This window comes from Lithobates pipiens, unplaced genomic scaffold (assembly GCF_037356315.1).
Source record: "Lithobates pipiens isolate NorthernLeopardFrog02 unplaced genomic scaffold, aLitPip1_a1.2 Scaffold_25, whole genome shotgun sequence".
NCBI classification, from domain to species: domain Eukaryota; kingdom Metazoa; phylum Chordata; class Amphibia; order Anura; family Ranidae; genus Lithobates; species Lithobates pipiens.
This window is the reverse complement of record NW_027507787.1, coordinates 64502664-64522553: the sequence shown is the minus strand read 5'-3', so window position 1 is coordinate 64522553 and position 19890 is coordinate 64502664. Positions and strand designations below refer to the sequence as shown.

Below are 19890 nucleotides of genomic sequence, written 5' to 3'. Positions count from 1 at the left end.
TCATTTAGTTAGACATCTCATTTCTCACTAGTGATTACACAGTACGACATGCTTACTGGAAAGGTTGCATAAAATTTACATAATGACAATTTAAGGCACCAAAAATACTGCTATATATATTTATACAGTAAAAATAGCACCTACCAACTAAAGTAGAACATTGTAATTATTTTGGTTATCTATTCTATGTTCATGCCATGTTGATGCAAACCAAAATTTAAAAATATGCAAAGAAAGACACATAATGTGACATTGCAATGCCTATGAATAATGTTTTGCATCTACAGAAGAAAAAAAAGTAGAAATAACCTATAATTAAAATAGCATACAGTGCTCACTATCCTTGAATAACAGAAACTGGAAATTAAATGATCAGAATGTTGTTCTGGTTGCCTAAAATCTGTGATAATATTCTAAAATATGTATTATTGATTTTAACAGTTGAGACACTTACAGGAGGGCCACGGGGTCCTATGACAGACATGCCCGGTTCTCCTGGAGCGCCCTGCAGAAAGACAGTAGATAGAAAAGAAGGGAATGAGAAAAATATAGAGAAGGAGGAAAGTCACAAAGAGCAAGACGCATCTAGAAAGATAGTATATGAAATAATATTTAAAATGGTACGAGGAGTAAAATCCTACTTATAAAGGATTGTTTACAATGGTTAGTCAATCAACCTCTCAAATGGGGGAGATTTACTAAAACTGGTGCACACAGAATCTGCTGTTTCTGTGCAAAGTACCCAATCACCTTACAGGTTTTATTGCCAAAGCTTAATTGAACATGAAGAAGTTAGAAGCTGATTGGTTACCATGGACAGCTGCACCAGATTCTTTGTGCACCAGTTTTAGTAATTCTCCCCCTATGTGTCCTGGTGACCATTATCACTGGAACAGAGAGTGATATGAACTTTTCCCACACTATAGACACATTTCCTCTTGCTTTCTGCCTTGTCTTCCCTTATCTCCCTAGTAGAACATAAAGAGCAAAAACAAGGAAAAAAAACTTCTCTGCTCTATCCAAAGTTATGAAAAAAACTATAAAAAACAGACTTGGTAAACCATTTGTTAATTTTTCAAGGTCAGGGAGTAATATAATAAAGGAACAGAGCTATAATCATTTTTAAGAAAAATTCCTGCCAATTTTAAATCTTTTTTGCTTACGATTGAGAATTTATAGTATACATACAGTAGCTTCACTTACTTACTCAGCTCAGTCTCTACTCCCTTAATAAATCAAATCCATCAAATTAAGCTTCCATTGGGGATACCAAACAGACGCTAACAATAAGGATATAATATTTTCTTTAAAATTATTCAGAATTACATTTTAGTGAAAATATTTCTGCATAGATGACTCAGTAAAACCATTGGTAGTACTTTGAAATCACCTGCTGTATATCAAAAACTGAATGATTATGAGTGAATGGTAGCCTGCTTTCTCCCCCCAAGTTATCAGATCTCCCTTGTGTATAACCAACTTAATTATGGCAAAGAACTGGTCAATGTTTCAACAGTTGCATCAAAGATTAAGTGGATCTAAGTGATCTAAGTGTTTCAGTGATGAAAATATGTAGCACCAGTTCATATAACAACATTTTAAAAAGGTAAATTCTAACATACTGCCTGTATTTGATAATCAGCAGTTTTTTTGTTCCTTGCAGTTTTACCCCTGCATGGCTTGTATAACAGACAAAAACAAGTTAGCTTTACAAGGTAACATCATGGAATAAATGTTTAAAAAGAAACAAGATGCAGTGTTTTACAGAAAAAAAAAAATACAATTGTGATATACTATTGTCATGATGACCAGCGTTTTAAACATGAATCGTCAGACATCTGCACAAAACTATTTATGGAGGAACCCTGAATTAGTTGTACTTTGACTGCAGAAGTTTAGCAACATCAGACATCTGGTCACAATAGTTAAAGTGAACCTAGACTCCGCTTTAAAATGTAAAAAAGTAAAAGTCCAGTCTACGAGCACACTCCATAAAATTCCTTTTCAGTCTCTTCACCTTTATTAGTTAGAAATGTTTCTTATGTGCTACTCTCTGATTCCGTTTTACTTTGTTACTGGAGCCTGACTGTCCCTTGCTTTGTGGCTATAAACTGTGGTTCCCTAGCCAATAACACTGTCTTTACTGGCCACTAAAGCAGTGACATTGGGCAGTGGAATGGCAGTTAGCAGAGCTTTGCCATGTTAGTGACATTCCTAAATTTTAAAAGTGATGGTAGACATTTTATGGTGACTACTCTTGGAAAAGACTTAAAAAAATTTATAAAACAGAGTACATGTTCACTTTAAGCTGATTTTATTTAATCCTATGCAGTGGGGCTGTGCCCACACTGCATGGGTTAACTGCAATTTTTTCTCTAGGGGACTGGAGAGCTGAGATATATTCACCTAGTCCTCCAATCCCCCCAGTGCAAGACTCCTGCCCCCCCCCCCCCCCCATGGTCTAGAGGTCTTGTGTGGAGGAATGTTCCTGACCTCATCAAGCTCATAGACCAGCTCTGGACATGAAGATGTCAGGAGCAGTCCACCGCTGGAAGCTGTTTTCCAAAGGATGAAAGGATCAGGTGAGTATAGGCTCTATCCACCCATAGACAAAACAAGCAGTCAACCAATGTAGTGGGAGCACAGCCTCACTTCTTGGGGAAACATTTTTGAGCCTTAAAGTTGTATTCTGGAATACATAATTCTATAAAAGCTAGGCAGAAAAAGATTGCCAAATTCTATCTAAACAGTGTACATAACCATCATTAGATATCCAATTCCTTCACAGCTTCTCAGGATAAAAGTAATTAAATAATTTGATTATATTGAAACTCCAAAAGCATCAATAGCCTGATATATTTTAAGATGATAAAAAAAATGCATTTCCTTTATTAAATATCTTGCCTTAAACATCATGCTCCCAACTAGACATGTGCACACTGAAATATTTATTTTCAGAATTTCGTTTTCGTCAAAAAAATACATTTATTTAGTTACTCTCGAAATTTCATTTTTATTTATTACATTTTTCGTAAAAAAATGCATTTGTCTGAAAATCCAAATGAATTAAGGTTGACTCTGTCATTGAAGGCTTATAATGTCTGTCAAAGGCTCAAAAAAGATTGAACTGAGCAGCAACTGTACAACGCCGTATAGTTTAGCTGCTCCGTCGAATCTTCTTAGAACTTTCCACAGACACCATAAGCCAAAGATTCAACATTTGTATGTTTTTTGCTGCTTTGTCAAAACTTTGTCGTTCATGTTGAATGTATATAGTACAAACAGGAAATGGACTGGTGATAGTGATCACTGATCAGATAGGTAACAAGATAGGGTATATAGAATCTCAATCTATAATATAGAATCTATAATAATAAACCCCCCCCCCCCCCCACACAGCACGGGCAGCCTCTGAGGCTATCACAACACTAGTATCACTATCAAGTTTACAACGCTAACACAATAGCAGCAGATTATTGTGAAAAAGTTGAGTTGAACTGTAGCTTGCTTCACTATTGTTCTGCTGCTGTGCTTATGCTTAATTGCTAAATAATTTAGGTTCTCTGACAAACAGACCAGACCTTCTGAAATGATTCAGTGTGTGTGTGTCTCTCTCTGCTAGCAATCGTAACTGAAAGTAAGTTGGCTGTACGTGTGTACTTAGTTCTAGCTATTTTACTGCTCCTCCTCTTTGGTTACAATCAGCCAATAACATTCATCATCATCATTATTTTTATTTTACTTCCTTCACCCAATTCCAGCAGCGATCTTTTCTCTCTATGTCAAATCTTTTCTCTATATGTCGACTCTTTTCTCTCTATGTAGAATAATCTTGGACTGATAGAGTTAAGGTTAGGCACATTCGACCACAGGTTCGATAGACACAGATTGTTATTGTCAGTGTCATTTCGAATCTCCTATCTGTAACGAACTGTTGTTGCAACGAAGACGAAAATAAAGCATTTATTTATGTCGGATGTTTCGTTTTCTGGATTCTGCACTTTAAAATACCTGAAATTCAGACAAAAATGCATTTGGATAAAAACAAATGTCTACTCCCAACTACTCAATAGTAAAATACAGGCATACCCAGAAAAAATGCAGAAGTGAGCTGATTTTGCACTTTCCAGCTTTAGTAAATAAACCCCATTGTGTACTTAAAAGTGGGGTATGCCTGTACAAACCTCCTTAACAGTTGCCAGCAAACAACAGCATACTTTACAAGCCAAAATTGCCATTAGGGTAATACATTGAGAACAAAAGACAACCTTTCTGCTATGCTTAAATGTGTTTTTCTTTTTTTTTCTTTTTGGATTGACTACCCTAGCTTGATACTGCACATAAATCAACGGCATGCACCATATTTATTTGCATATTTGTTTTGGAACCTAACTGTATATTTGCATAACCTCATGAATTGGCTCAGTGGAATGAGCCACCAGACCATATGCATTCCTTTGCAGTTCTTCCTAGCTGTATGTCCCTTCTTTCATTTAACATACATTATTTTCCACAGGCAAAAATATCATTAGAGTGGACTTTGCAGCTAAAAGCCTGCCTATAATGTCTGGGCCCTTTCCCCCTAAATACGCCACTAGTTCTAGTACATGCATAAGGTACACTTCTGCACTTGTTGCATGTTTGCTCTGTTCACTGCAGGAAAAAGGTTCTGCACTTTCAAGGAACAGCAGCCAATTCAGGTGAGATTTGGTAAGCATGTGAATCAAGTAAGTCATAACACCATCTACTGTATATGGTTGCGTAACAGGCAAATATGCTGGAAAATCGGAAGCATTATAGGGAACAAGGTGCTACACATGGGGCTGAAAAGCCCCACCACTGTAATCTGGTAGTGGTTAAGATCTGCACGCTAACTGTTGATACCTGCTGTTCAGAATAAACCTGCTCTCAGGGAAAATGATATGAAGAAGCCTGACCATCAATAGCAGGCCCGATAAGGTGCTTTAACATACCTCTGGCTTACTGAACTGATTCTGCATTGAATTGAGTCCCCCAATCTAATGTAGCATGCACATATGTTTCTCCGAATTCAGTAAAACATGTTTATTGTCATTTTGAATAAAATGGAGAAAGGTCAGAGCCCCTGCCAGGCTTCTATTTCTATCTGTATCTTCACTTCACTCAGGGGAGATCTGCCCTCCCTTCCCAAGACAAAATCAAAAACATATTTTTATTCAGTGAATGGTTATTTCCTGTTCCAGCGACAATCGCACCTTTCATTTATTTTATGGACAATAACAGGGACAAGGAATGAGGAGACATAAATAAAAATAATGTTTGACTCTTCTCTAACCAAACGAAATAAAAAGCTGACTGGCATTAGGCTTTAAGATCCAAGTTTAGGAAAAAATTGTATTTGCATAAATTTCCCTTGGATTTGGAGCACATAATTTAAGCTGGAGCTCTGATTGCACAAACCACAGCTAAATACCAGCACTATTCCCCGATATTACCAATCACGTATAAGGACCCTGCCATAAGTAGGAGGCCGCTACTGATTAAAGTGAGGCCACCAACTAGTTGTTCTTAAATATTTAATTTGAAACTGGGAAGCTGCCACTAACACAGAGCATCATCAACTTTGATATTACTAGGGGGCTTCTACTAGAAAACTTAAAGTCACCAACCACCCTGTTGCTGATCTAAGAACGTATTATATCTTTTTGCTATTTTTGGATATTCTGTATTCCTAACACTCTCCCTAGACGTCCAAGTCAATCAATAAAAAAAAAAAGGCTGAAGGCTTAGAAGTCTGTCTAATTGTCAGGAGGGTTAGTGAGTGTCTGGGCGCAGCCACAGTGCAGATCACTAGCAGGGAAAACAGGAGTGCCCATTAAAATCAAGCAGCTTCTCTGGGGGTCATTGCTACACGTGTTATCCTTTTTAAAGACAATTTCATTTTACAGTCGTTTAGTAAAGCATGGGACAACACTGCGACTCTCAGATCAGCCTGTGCGGTTATTGTTTCTGTATACGGAACCATTAACAGAGCTCTAACCAGAAAGAATTTATTACCATCCAGCCAATGTAAGGCACAAAAGAGTGCACCATGTGCTATAGCATTTATCTGCATATCAATACAACAAGCTGCAGAACATTTATGGTGCACCTCCTGGAACCTCTATATGATTGGGTGAGAATGCTGAACAAGTACAGAACATAGATTCTTTCCTAGACCCTGTGGCAACATGTGCATAGTGTGGACTATCGCAGTCAATCAGAACATCTGACAGTACTTCCATGGGATGTAAGCTAATGCTCACTCAATGGCAGTCAATGACAAGGGTCACATCTGTAATCTCTCATACATCTTCATTCTGGCACTAAGAAACCTGGAAACAGAGCTGCCTATATACACAGAGAGGCATTCTGCAGACATAGACATGGAAGACATCATCAGGATGTGGTTTCACAGATTTATTGTCTAAGACAAACCGTACTGCTTTTGATTTACGTGAAAGCAATAACACCACATGTCAGTTTTCTTGTGGCTTAAGTAGATTACAATACTGGGTCCAAAACAAGCCCAAGGCACAAAATTATTTTGTTTAGCGAATAAACTAGCGCATCTGCCTTTCTATAGTCTATTAGCATGGTATGGCATCATATTATTTCCGTTATTATAGGTACTTTTGATATTAATAGTCATGTTACAGCATCCTGCTACATCATGTTTTGTATACTGTAACGCCTGGAAAACAATTTGTGACCAAGCGTGTTTATAAGAAATCAATTCAATTACTGTGGTCTGTAATTGCAGTTTTAAGTTCATTACTGCTTCCCTGGCATCTTCATAAAGTGAGGACATTTCTGCAGACTGCCAATGAAAATGTAATCTAGTGTAGAAAGATACTGCTCATGCTATTATTATTATTATGAAAAAAACTGTTTACAAAGTGCACCCATTAACCACTTCCATACCGCGCAAATTCCATCACTCCTCTCCTACATGTAAAAATCATAATTTTTTTGCTAGAAAATTACTCAGAACCCCCAAACATTATATATATATATATATATATATATATATGTATATGTATATATATATATATATATATATGTATATGTATATATATATATATATATATATATATATATATATATATTTTTTTTTTTTTTAACAAACACCCTAGAGAAAAAATGGCGGTCATTGCAACTTTTTATGTCACACAGTATTTGCGCAGTCATTTTTCAAACACTTTTTTGGGGGAAAAAACATTTTCATGAATGAAAGAAAAAAAAAACTGTAACGTTAGCCCAGTTTTTGCATATAATGTGACAGATGATGTTATGTCAAGTAAATAGATACCTCATATGTCATGCTTTAAAATTGTGCACACTCATGGTATGGCGCCAAATTTCGGTACTAAAAAATAGCTATAGACGATGATTTAAATTTTTTTACAGATTACATGTTTAGAGTTATAGTGGAGGTCTAATGCTAGAATTATTGCTCTCACTCTAACGTTCGCGGTGATACCTCGCATGTGTCATTTGAACGCCGTTTACATATGCGGGCGTGACCTACATATGTGTCCGCTTCTACGTGCTGATATCACCAATGAAAGACCAGGACGCCATATGACATTCGGCAGTATTTTCTTCTTTCCCACAAATCAACGGAGTGTCGGGAGTGAAGGATAGGTGACTATAGATTCAATTTATAACATAGAGTAGATACTGATATTTGCTTCTAAAGATGCCCCGTGGGAGGGGCAAAATATGTTAGGTGGGGACTTCCGTTGACGTTACATCCGGCCGGGGAAGCAACATTTGGGTCTGGCATTTATGAGAAGGATATCCATCATTGAATCCTGCCACTATACCAGAAGAGTGGAGGAGGATTAAGGAATATAAAGCTCAAGATCTGGATAATCTCTTAAAAGTGCATAGTGACTCCTAAATGTTTATAATCAACAACTGTAGGTGAGTGAGGGAACACAGGAGGGAAGCACAGCACTGTGGTTCCTGTTCCAGCACAGTGGAAAGTATCTACACATTTATACTTTATTTTAAGAACTGCACTAATTTGAACTTGGATTGGACTCTTTATACATATATAGTTAATTTATATATTCTATTATTATATTATACAGTATATTTATAGTACTTTTATAGTTGTATAAGTATGTAACAGAATCTCCAACCTCTTCCAATCTAATGAGAACCTTTGAGGCCACAGACCACTGACATCCTTCAATATGTAGTGGGTTGTGAGGCATAGTGGGTGCAAAGGTAGTAAAAGTCATTGGGCGCCTGACTTCTTAGATGCAAAAGAGGTTTTATTTATTTAACAGTCCTTTTATATTTTGCAGGGGGAAGCGGGTTGGGGCCAGGACACCCTTATGTAGTCGCAATTTCAATAGGCAGACTCCGAGGCTTCAATAAGAGGACAGCTGTACAGGGAAAGACCCCAGCAGGATGCCACTTCTGCACGTGAAGGTTTGCTGTCCCCTATGGCTACAATACTTAACAGTTCCTAATTTAAACGTAACAGTTCTCTCAGCTTTACTACAACTTATTCTTGTAGTTCTTCAGCCACTTGAGTTTCTGGTCTCCCACAGACCCTCTGATTCACTAACTTTGAATCGCGTGAGCTCCTCAAGGCTTTTACGGTGGTATCTCCCTCAAGCGCCGCCCACGCTTCCCTGCTGGATCCCTAGATTGGCACTTTGGATACCTTTCAAGCTTCACTGTCACTGACCAGCTCGGTCACTGGCTTTACACAGAAGGCTGCTCTGCAAGCGTCACCCCCGCTTGTTGGGTCCCTGACTTGATCACGACCTGAAGTTTCCCGATTCTCCACCATGCCTGTTAGGTGGGGATACTGCTCCGATACTTACTTCAGTTACTCACTGTGGTCCCTGGAAAAGGTAGTTGGTCCCTTGGTGGTGACAGCTTCCCTTCTACCTCTGAACACGACAGGTTCTCTGGCCTGCAGAACCGGCATTTTTGGGTGGACTCCAAGCCACAGTCCCAACCCTCTGTTGCCCTCTTACTTCTGGATAGGCCATCACACAGCTTGGCAGCCAGATGCCCCCAGGATAGGTCCAATCTCTGGCCTAGCAGCCCGGGCAGATGACACACATCCACCCAGACAGCAGTCCGGGTGGCACAGAACACAGATCACCTGACTCCACCCAAATATATAGGCTCTCCCAGCAGGCCAAGGGATTCAAGAAAACCCATGCCCATTGGCTGAGATACCCCATATACCCATAACCTGACCTTGAGTTGTCCTTCTCATATCTAGTACTCCCAAATGTCCGGCCACCTAGTGGTAGAAGAGAAAAGTACAACAAGGCCAAACTTGAGAAATCAATGGACCTCTAACAATTTAACTATGGTAGCTACCCCTGACAAGGAATTTGGTGCGGAGCTTCCTGACTAAACCATAGGGCGCTACAAGTATTACATATTTAAGGAAGGACAGTGCCGTGAATTTGTGTATTCTCATCTCTGAAGGGATTTGTCCTCTGCTGTCCCAGAGAAAATGTATAATTTATTATTGTTTTTGCTCAGTAATCAATTGTTTCAAGCACGTTCATTGTATTCACTGTGAGACTAAAGCCCCATACACAATCAGATTTTCTGCTGATTTTTGTCTTCAGATTTACCAAAACCATGTAGTGGAAGGGCCTAGCTGATTGCATGCGAATTGAAACTCTTAAGGTTTGACCTCATATTACATGGTTTTGGTAAATCTGATGGAAAAAAATCTGGTAGTGTGTATGGGGCTTAAGTCCTATCATTTGTGAAGCTGTTTGCATCGTTTTTAACTGCAAGTTAGTACGTGTGTTTTAAATAAACCTTTTTTGGATTACTGCACTATGGAGCTCACCTTCTCTCATTATATGTAAAATATATTTCATGAGCTACTGCTGTGGATACCTCTGTAAATTAACTGTTTGCTGGGGAATCATTATCCCATGTATACAAGAGGCTTGAATAGAACCCTGGGAGTCTCTGTATAAGGTGAGAAGCTAGGGCAAACTATTGGTTACACAGCGGATGGTGACAACATTGGGATAAATTGGATGTCTTCTATTTCTCAATTTTTCTTGCACAAAGCACTTTATCTTATTATTCATCTATTATCCTTGATTGGGGTGAATTTGGATGAATTTGATGTTTCCCGTTTATTTGCACAAGCACTTTATATATAATTTTTTTTTCACTTGGATATTCAATTTGATGTACTTACTATTACTTTAATTCACGCTTGCACTTTTGGAATTTTTTCTGCACAGTTATATGCAAGATTATATATGAAGCTTTTCTTATTATTGCACTTTTGAACTTTGCACTTTCAACATTGCAATTTATAGTTATGTATTATTGTTTACACTGAATATGCACCAAATTATTATTTTTTCTTTATCCATGGTACTACCATACTGCTGTTTTTTTAGTTCCTAAATAATATACTTGCCTGTGTCTGACTGAAGAAGTTTTGTCAGTTAAAAGCATGAAACCACTCTAAACGAGAACCTTTCAATCAAAAAACATTTATAAGTTTGTAGGCTGCTTCTCATTTCCTACATGTGTCAAAACATGTTAGTGTTCAACAACATTCATCAATGCCAGTAAGAGGGTGGAATGGGCCTTGTTCTTGAGGTTTTTTTCTGTAATAACATTTCTTTCCAGGAAGTCAGAATGATTTCATTGAGTTGTGGATCATATCTAGAGGGATAAAATGACTATATCTCTGTCACGATACCATGATAATCCACTAAGGCATCAGTGTGGACATTTAAATGTAAATACAGCCTAAAAGCAGGTATTTCTTGGGTTAAAGAATAGAGTCTATCACTGCAAAGCATGTCACGCATCAGTGATATTACTAGTATTTATTGACCTGACATATGAAATATTGCTTCTTTTTTTATAATAGCTTCATACATTGTGTGTCTGTGCAAGCATATTAGTGGAAGCGTGTGCTGTCCTTCCTAAATAAATACAGTTAAGTGATTTAAGCATAATCTGGTATTCTCAGTGATTTGTTTGCCTTCTGGTGAAACAAAAACCTAATGGCTTAACAGGACCTAGGGATATATCTTCACAAAATCCCTCTTAACAGCAGTCCTAAGCCATTCTTTAGTGCAGTAATGCGGTGATGCTGCAAGAGGTGTAAGATGGTCCTCTCCAAAACCAGACACAGGTTATCGGGGTTTCCTTATTATAGGCCAGGAAGTAACAAATTCGAGGAATTAAAAACATGTGACAGCCTGAACAGTTGGGTTAAAGGCATTCCAATACCTAGAAATGAAAGCACTTGTAAATAATTGCTATAATTGATATAAGTAAAGCCTACAACTATAAGAATCTGGATTTGCACAGCTTATCTTTCTTAGCACTCTGGAGACATATTTTAAAGGACCTGAGTGCTTGGTCAAGATTAAAGATGTCCAGTGTAATTAAGGCATTTGTGCCTAGTCACTGTCTTCATGAGAACATAAAAAACACAGCTATGTTGGTCTATTTAGAAGCTCAAACAATAATGATTACCACTTCAATAGTGGGCACTTTACCTCCTTCCTGCCCAGGACAATTAACATTGTACCCAAACAAAATTTATAATTTTCTTCCCACAAATAGAGATTTCTTTTGGTGGTATTTGATCATCACTGGGGTTTTTAATTTTTGCTAAACAAAAACCGAAATTTTTGAGAAAAAAAAGGTGTTTTTCTTTGTTTATGTTATAAAAATGTGCTTTCTCCTTTACTGACGGGCACTGATGAGGCGGCACTGATGAGTTGGCACTGATATGTTGAATTGATGGGCACTGATAGGCAGCACTGATATGCAGCACTGATGGGCACCAATAGGCGGCACTGATATGCAGCACTGACGGGCACTGATAGGCAGCACTAATGGGCACTGATAAGTGGCACTGATGGGCACTGATAGGTGGCAATGATGGGAACTGATAGGCAGGCCTGATGGGCACTTATAGGTGGAACTGATGGGCACTGACAGGCAGCACTGATTGGTACTGACAGATGGCACTGATGCACACTCATAGATGGCACTGATGGGCAGCACTGAGGATGAGGTACTTACAGGTTTTATTGATGGGCAATGATTGGCACTGGGATAGGTACTGTGGTGGGCACTGATTGGCACTGTTGTGGGCACTGATTGGCACTTTGATGAGCACTGACAGGCGTTTCTGATGGGGCACTGACTGGCAGCTGATGGGCACTGATTGGCATTGTTTGTGGCACATCTGATGGGGCTGTGCTGATAATCAATGTGCTGATTACCAGCACAGCCTCCCCCCCCCCTGACAAGGAGAGGCTCTAATCAGCTCTCCCTGTCAGTGCAAACTGAGGAAAGCCATTTACTGGCACTTCCTGGTTCACGCTGTGATCAGCTGTGATTGGTCTGATCACATGGTAAGGAGTCTCCATCAGAGGCTCCTTACTACGGTCGGAGATGCAGTGTGTCAGAGTGACACACAGCACCACTGATCTCCGTCCTGTGTGCACCCGTGGGCGCGGGCCAGCATGTTATCCTGCTGGATATCACATGATGCCCAGTCAGGATAACTGAACCACCACCTGGCCCTCATTGTGCTACAGGCCGGGCAGGAAGTGGTTAAAAAAAGTTTTATCTGATTTTCTGATATCTATGTTCTTAGTTCTTAAATGTCTCTCATTTAAAGAGACCATCCCTCTTTTGAAACCAAATCCCTCTGCCCCTTTCTCCTCCTCAGTTGTCTCTCTTTTTGGTCTGATGTATAGCTCTAAAAAAATATGTATTTTAAATATTATAATTGTTTTACTTTAATTTTTCACGTTTTCATCTAACCTCTTATGTCTTGTATTTCTTATTTGGAAAATCCAGTAAAATGGAAAATATGTTGTGATAAAAAGCACTGGTGGATTTAGGCAATCATTTTGTGAATTTTAATTCTTAATGGGCTGAGTAACTGGAGACATTGAAGGGGTTGTGTCTTTTGCCTACATACTTTGCACTAAAGAGTGTCCCTCTTTTACTTTTCTTTTGCATCTCAGAAAGTTGGGACGGGGGCACATTTTTCTTTGACTGTGATCCTTGTACAGCAGTGTTTAGCATATATAGGGGGTCTTGTAGATCACAATACCTATCCACTGGCAGAACTACTGCCATACCTGTCAACACTGTTGGTTTGGAGTACTCCTCTTACCAGAAGCCTTTTTCACTGTCTCAGCCAAGCACTGCCTGTAACACAGAGAATATAACTGATGTTGCCTGTCATAGCCCTACTTAGGGATGCAGCCTGTGCATACTTCAATTAAAAACAGACTAGCAGCAGGTAGTGTCACCAATACATTCAGTATTACAGGTGTTGCCTTGCCATAACCTTGGAGGTTTTGTTTCCCCTAACTGGTGTATTCTGAGGTTATCTGTGGTTATCATTTAATTATTTATACAGAATATTGCTTATATAAAAAAAAAAATGTTAAAAGATCAGCTACAATTTCAATCACAAGGACAACTAGCACTAGACTAGATGATAAATAAGTAGTTAATATACATCTGTTTTAATATCTTTAAGTGTTTACAGATTTACATATCTGGATTGTAGCTGTGTACATATTCATGCTGATGTACTGCTATAGGTCACAACAGATAAACCATTTTTCGGATATTATAATGATTATTTGATAACTGGGGAGAACCCAACAAATCAAGCCTTGGGTACCATTATTTTGCTTTGTTTTCATATTTTGCAAATATATATTTTTTCCTTTTTTTTTATCAGCTTCATAATTTGAAGAATGAAGAATAGTTCAGTTTATATAGTATATGTAATGCCTAGTCAACTACAACAGAGACTTAAAAAGATAGTAGATGGTAACTGGTCCAATGGACCAATTTTATCGAAAGATGCAGTAGATTTCAGCGTGACTTTCGATAACTGGACAGAGCACGGGGGCATGTAAATGTGTTTATAGTGTTATGTTTGCAGTCTTTAGCAACAAATTGCAATTCTCTGATTCAGCATTTCCTTTAAAAGGGAAATGATCCATCCATCACAGTCATGTGGTAAAATGATGAGACAGCTAGAGAGAATAACTACAATAGAATTGGTGGTTTGTCAAATGAGCTCTCCACTGGCCAATTTCTTCAATGTTGCAAATGCAATTTAAAAGGAATCTTTTAGCTCTTTTGGTTTACCTTTAAAAGTTAAAGTACAGCTATGGGCAAAATAAAATAAAACATATTATGAAGTCTGCTACTTGCATTAACACATCAGTTTTTGTTTTTCAGTTCACCCGTTGATTCTCCAAGTAGATCTGTTATTGTTTCAATTCCTGTAAGCCCTTGTACACACGGTCGGAGATTCTGACGGAATGTGTCCTATCGGACCGTTTTGTCGGATATTCCGACTGTGTGTGGTCTGCATCGGACTGTTTCCGCCTTTCCAACTTGCCGGTAAAATTTTCAGACAAAATGCTCCTATCGGACATACTCCGATCATGTGTAGCCTACTCCGATGGACAAAGTGCCACGCATGCTCAGATCCAATTCCTAGACCAAAGCTATTGGCTACTAGCCTGAATGTAGTCCCGTCGTAACGAAATAACGTCATTACATTATGTACAATCGGATTTTCCGACAATTTAGTCTGACCATGTGTATGCAACATCACTTCCGGACCTCTTCTGGAATTAATCCGTCGGAATTACTCAGACCGATTTGGTTGTCGGAAATCTCCGACTGTGTGTACAAGGGCTAAGATGGTGACATTGCTATTGCTTCTGCAGTCAGATCACACAACACTGTTGTCACCCCACGGGACAGGGTATGCTTAGATGGACATGTCGTTTTAAACTGACTTTACGTTGGAGACCAAATATTACAACCTTTTAAAGTAGTTCCATCAACAGGTTTTCTTTTTTGAATAAAGACAAAAAGTCTCAGCCCTATGTATAAACGCTGACTTGTCAGCATTAAGTGGTTTGTTCCAACTCCTGTAACTGAAACAGGACAGTTTGATCTGATAATAGAAGTGGAAAGAATAAAGGATCTACAGGCAAAATAATAATATGGGTGGGATTCAGAAAAACAAAACCTGTAATGTCAATGCTAGTGAACAATTGCATCATACACTATATTACCCAAAATATTGGGATACCTGCCTTTACGCACAGATGAACTTTAATGGCATCCCAGAAAAATAGATTAAGGTCTGGTGTGACCCTCTGACACCTCCATCCCTAATAATGCAAAAAAAACAAAAAAAAAACAAGAAAAATAGCCCTGGGACTTTAAATGAGGTGAAGAGGTTTAGCCAATGTCCACAGCAAACACTAAGACAAAATCAATTTATTTATTTGTTTCAAAATGTTATGTAACAGAGCGGCAACGACAATGATTGTGAGTTACCCGGCATAATAGCCATTATAATAATAATGTACACAACACAGATGAAAGTAAATATACAAAGATTTATTACAAATGTTGTATATCCATGAGCAACAATAAAACATAAAAGTTGCTGGGTCAGTAAATACACATACACAATAAGAAAATAAAATGTACATACATATGGACAGCGAAGTATGTAAACATAATGCAGACATCAATAATACCCAGCATTTCGGAAGACCCTGCTCGCTTCTTCAGGGGCGGATGCATGAATGTTGTATCGAAGGTCTGAGATAAATCACCAAACGCAAAAATGGCAGCCGTGTAGTACATCCAGCTCAGCTGTTGTGTACATTGGCTATTATGCCGGGTAACTCACAATCATTGTTGTTGCCGCTTATTACATAACATTTTGAAACAAATAAATAAATAGATTTTGTCTTATGGTTTGCTGTGGACATTGGCTAAACCTCTCTCACCTCTTTTAAAGTCCCAGGGCTATTTTTCAGTTTTTTTAATGGCATTCCAGTCTTAGTCCGTTGGGTTCAATATTGAGTTGGCCCACCCTTTGCAGCCATAACAGCTTCAACTCTTCTGGGGAGTCTGTCCACAAGGTTTAGGAGTGTGTCTATGGGAATGTTTGAACAGTCTTCCAGAAGCGCATTTGTGATGTCAGGCACTGATGTGGATGAGAAATCCTGGCTCACAGTCTCTACTCTAATTCATCCCAAAGGTCTTCTATTGGGTTGAGGTCAGGGCTGTGCAGGCCAGTCAAGTTTTTCCACCCCAAACTCGATCACCCATGCCTTTATGGGCCGTGCAAGGAACAGGAAGGAGCTAACCCCAAACTGTTCCCACAAAGTTGGGAGCATATAATTGTCCAAAATGTCTTGGTATGCTGGCGCCTTAAGAGTTCCATTCACTGGAACTAAGGGGCCAAGCCCAACACCTGAAAAACAACCCCACACCATAATCCTCCCTCTACCAAATGATTTGGACCAGTCCACAAAGCAAGGTCCATAAAGACATGAATGAGTGTGTTTGGGGTGGAGGAACTTGACTGGCTGCACAGAGCCCTGACCTCAACCCGATAGAAAACTTTTGGGATGAATTAGAGCAGAGACTGCAAGCCAGGCTTTCTTGTCCAACATCAGTGCCTGACCTCACAAGTGCACTTCTGGAAGAAGAGGCAAACATTTCCATAGACACACTCCTAATGCTTATGGACAGCCTTCCCAGAAGAATTGATGTTGTTATAGCTGCAAAGGGTGGGCCAACTCAGTATTGAACCCTACGGACTAAGGCCGGGATGCCATTAAAGTTCATGTAAAGGCAGGCATCCCAATACTTTTGACAATATAGTGCATATGTATTTTACATTTTTTTGCCTATAGTTCTACTTTAAATGATATATGCATATCAAGTGTATTGTCAGAAAATGTACATGGAGGTACAATACAAGCAGACAGGCTGTGCATCACAGATGGAGTTAGTGTTGAGCTGTCTGCTTTAATAACCAGTCAATCTGCGTTGCAGTGTTCGACGTTCATGGTTTACAAGACTGGCTATAGAAACTGCACTTGTGGTGAGGATTTCTGGTTAGTATAAAGTTTTCATCACTTGTGTGGGTGTTTATGAGCAAATAATTTCAGCAGGCAATAGCCAGGCCATGTGGCTGCAAGGACCAAGACTGTCTGGTGGCACCAAACGTTTTGTGCTGCAATTAATCCTAAATAATAACATGTTTAGGATGGCAGTTATTAAGAAAAGCAGGCTCTTTTATCAAAGAAATGGGAGTGGGGAAGCAGGGACGAAAGAGGAGTAATTTTGTTGTTTTTGTTTCAAGTAAACAGTTTCCAGATGGCTAAACTTGTGGTTAGAGGGTATTTTGGGGGAAAGGAGGAGCTGACTCACCTTCTCTCCAAGCTGACCCTTTAATCCCTGGATCATTTACATCATCCGCAGGCACATATAACAGGGCAAGACCAGGAAAATTAAAAAGGAAAGGAAGGAAAAAAGAGAGAACGTAAGATTAAAAGGGATAGAGGAAATATTAGTGCTTTCTTTAAAACATGCAACATTTGCAAAACTGAGGGTTAAAATGACTGACACTTTGCTTATGGTAAATGATAAAGTCTCATTATAGGCCAGGTCTACTTATACTCAACTATGATATGCCCCCCCCCCCCCCCATGCCATTTATTCATTGGAGATAGCAAACCTGTATAAGCTCTGTCTTGGAGCTCTTTTGCATGATTGATGATTCACCCTTTCTTGATTGACAGTGTTTGGGCCTGGGATTGGTCACTCAATGTAGGGTGGGGGGAAGTGGTATAGCTGAGCATATGTTGGCCAGGTTGAGCGTATGATTACATAATTTTGGGAATTAAAACCAATACAATTGTGTATTTATAGGGTTTAAGCTGGCTACAAGTATGAGATGATCAGTGAATATGTGTACCTACTCCAACCACAACACAATTGGTGCCAACCTTATTTCAGGTAAACAGTTAGTAATCAGCTAGGACAATGAGTCCAAGCATTAGACCTACTCAAGAGTTATCAACCAGAGGTGACTGCAAAAGTTATTCTGTGGTAAGACATATTGGTCTTCATATGAACCTATGCACATTGAAGTGTTTACGTGTATATTCTGAACAAGCCGTAGAAGCACTTTAAGGCTGGGTTCACACTATTGCAAATTGGATGCAGGTTTTCCCCGCATCCAAATTGCATTGCAGGAGATTGTGACTGCCTCTCTATGGAGCCGGTTCACGCATCTCTGGAGCAGGGTCCGGTGCAAATTGCACAGGATTCCTGTGCGTCTTTTGGTTCATTTTAGATCAGAATTCAGCCAATAATTTGGGTTGAAATCAGACCTGAACCAGTGAATGGAGATGCACCGACCCCCCTGATGTGAGCCGCACTGTGCTCTAAAACAAGCCCTCATTTATCTCTGTAGCTGTAGGCACTCTGTAAAAATGTAACTTTATATTTACAACAGACACACTGATATCTTATTTTTTTATATCACTTTCTTTTGCACCAGAATTTTGGTTACCTGCCAGCCTTCTGTAAACAAACAACTGGTGTTTCTAAGCCCCTATTCACAATTTCGAGGCTCTTTTGTGTGTATTTGCTCCTTTATTAGGTGTGCAGTGCTGTGCTGGGACAGGATTGTGTGTTTTTAGCCCCACAGGAGCACCTGAAAAATGTGCACTACTATTGACTTCAATAGAGCCAAAAATGCCCAATTCTGCTTCACAATTATTCAATTATAAGCATGGGGTTTAGCATACTGAGCATTTTGGAGCTATGAGCTTCAAGCCACTAAATTCTCAGGTGTGAATTTTGCTAAACTGTCTGAAATTGACTCCAAAAAGGTATGTGTTAGTGCTAAATTGGTCAGTGAAAAGCAGCGTGCAATCAGTGTAGATATGCAAACACCCTATGATAAATATAGAGAAAATACAGCGCTAAAAAAACACATATAGTATTAAAACCTATATAGGGTGCAGGTAATCATTCAAACAATGAAGTCCATATTAAAAATCATATATGGACAATACTGGTCAACAGTGTTGACATGAGATAACATAGTTTTCATACCACATATAAAGTGTATATTATGTCCTTTAAAGCAATATAAAAAAAAAAATAAAGTTCATATGAGGACAATAGCGATCAGCAGTATGGAATCCTCTACCATAGGTGTTTTGCCTCCAACAAATATGTGTTTGAAACTGACTCTAACATGATTTTAGAATATTTGTTATGCCCTTTGAGGAACTTTGAGAATGAGTTTCTGCATAGTACAACCAGCTAGAGAAGTCAGTGGTGGCTCTTTGACTGCTTGTTAAGAATATGTAACAAGTGCACAGGTACACTTTTATGCTACACTCCAGGCAGATAAAAGTATTTAAAATGTACAAGTAGCTAAACCCTTTTTTTTGTGAGTAAGAAGGGGATAAAAACCATGTCAAGTTATTTCTTGCTGTCTGGGTTCCATTTTGAATGGGTAGCCCAATTGGAAGACTTACCACCACCTCTTGCTTCGGTGGCATCGCAAAAAAACTTTGGATATCATCTCACTTTCTGTTTCAGTTACAACAGTCTGTAGAACAAATAGCAAGGATGAATCTCCCTATTGGGGACAGAGCAATAAAAACTTGGCAGAGAATCTAACCCTGCCCCACTCCAAAGCTAAAAAACAAAACAAAAATTGTCCTTCACGTATACTTTAATCCATTTATATAATTGTTTTTTTTTTAAATGACATTGTACTCCATTGTATTCGAAATTGGTAATTGCATTGCAATCACTCATTAAGCTTGGCTCTTAACCAGTACCGTTCAGTGGAATTGCATGTTCCTCACACACACACATTGCAATGTGTGCTACAGATGTGACCTAGTCACTGGCCTTCTGGCATCCTATCATGTGACTTATTCTTAGTGTTCATTACTTAGACACAAATGAGAAGGATTGGCCCATTCTTTGTTTAAAAAA

At 38.9% G+C, this 19890-nt stretch overlaps 1 protein-coding gene across 1 annotated transcript in view; it reads right to left on the bottom strand.

Moving 5' to 3' along the window:
- The window catches only part of COL13A1 (collagen type XIII alpha 1 chain), a 237971-nt gene that overhangs the window by 198178 nt on the left and 19903 nt on the right, over positions 1-19890 (bottom strand). Inside the window, exons 3-4 of the mRNA XM_077454564.1 lie at positions 17296-17322; positions 455-505 (exon numbers count right to left, since the gene is read on the bottom strand). Coding sequence (XP_077310690.1) covers positions 455-505; positions 17296-17322 — 78 coding nt within the window. The remainder of the gene's footprint in view (positions 1-454; positions 506-17295; positions 17323-19890) is intronic.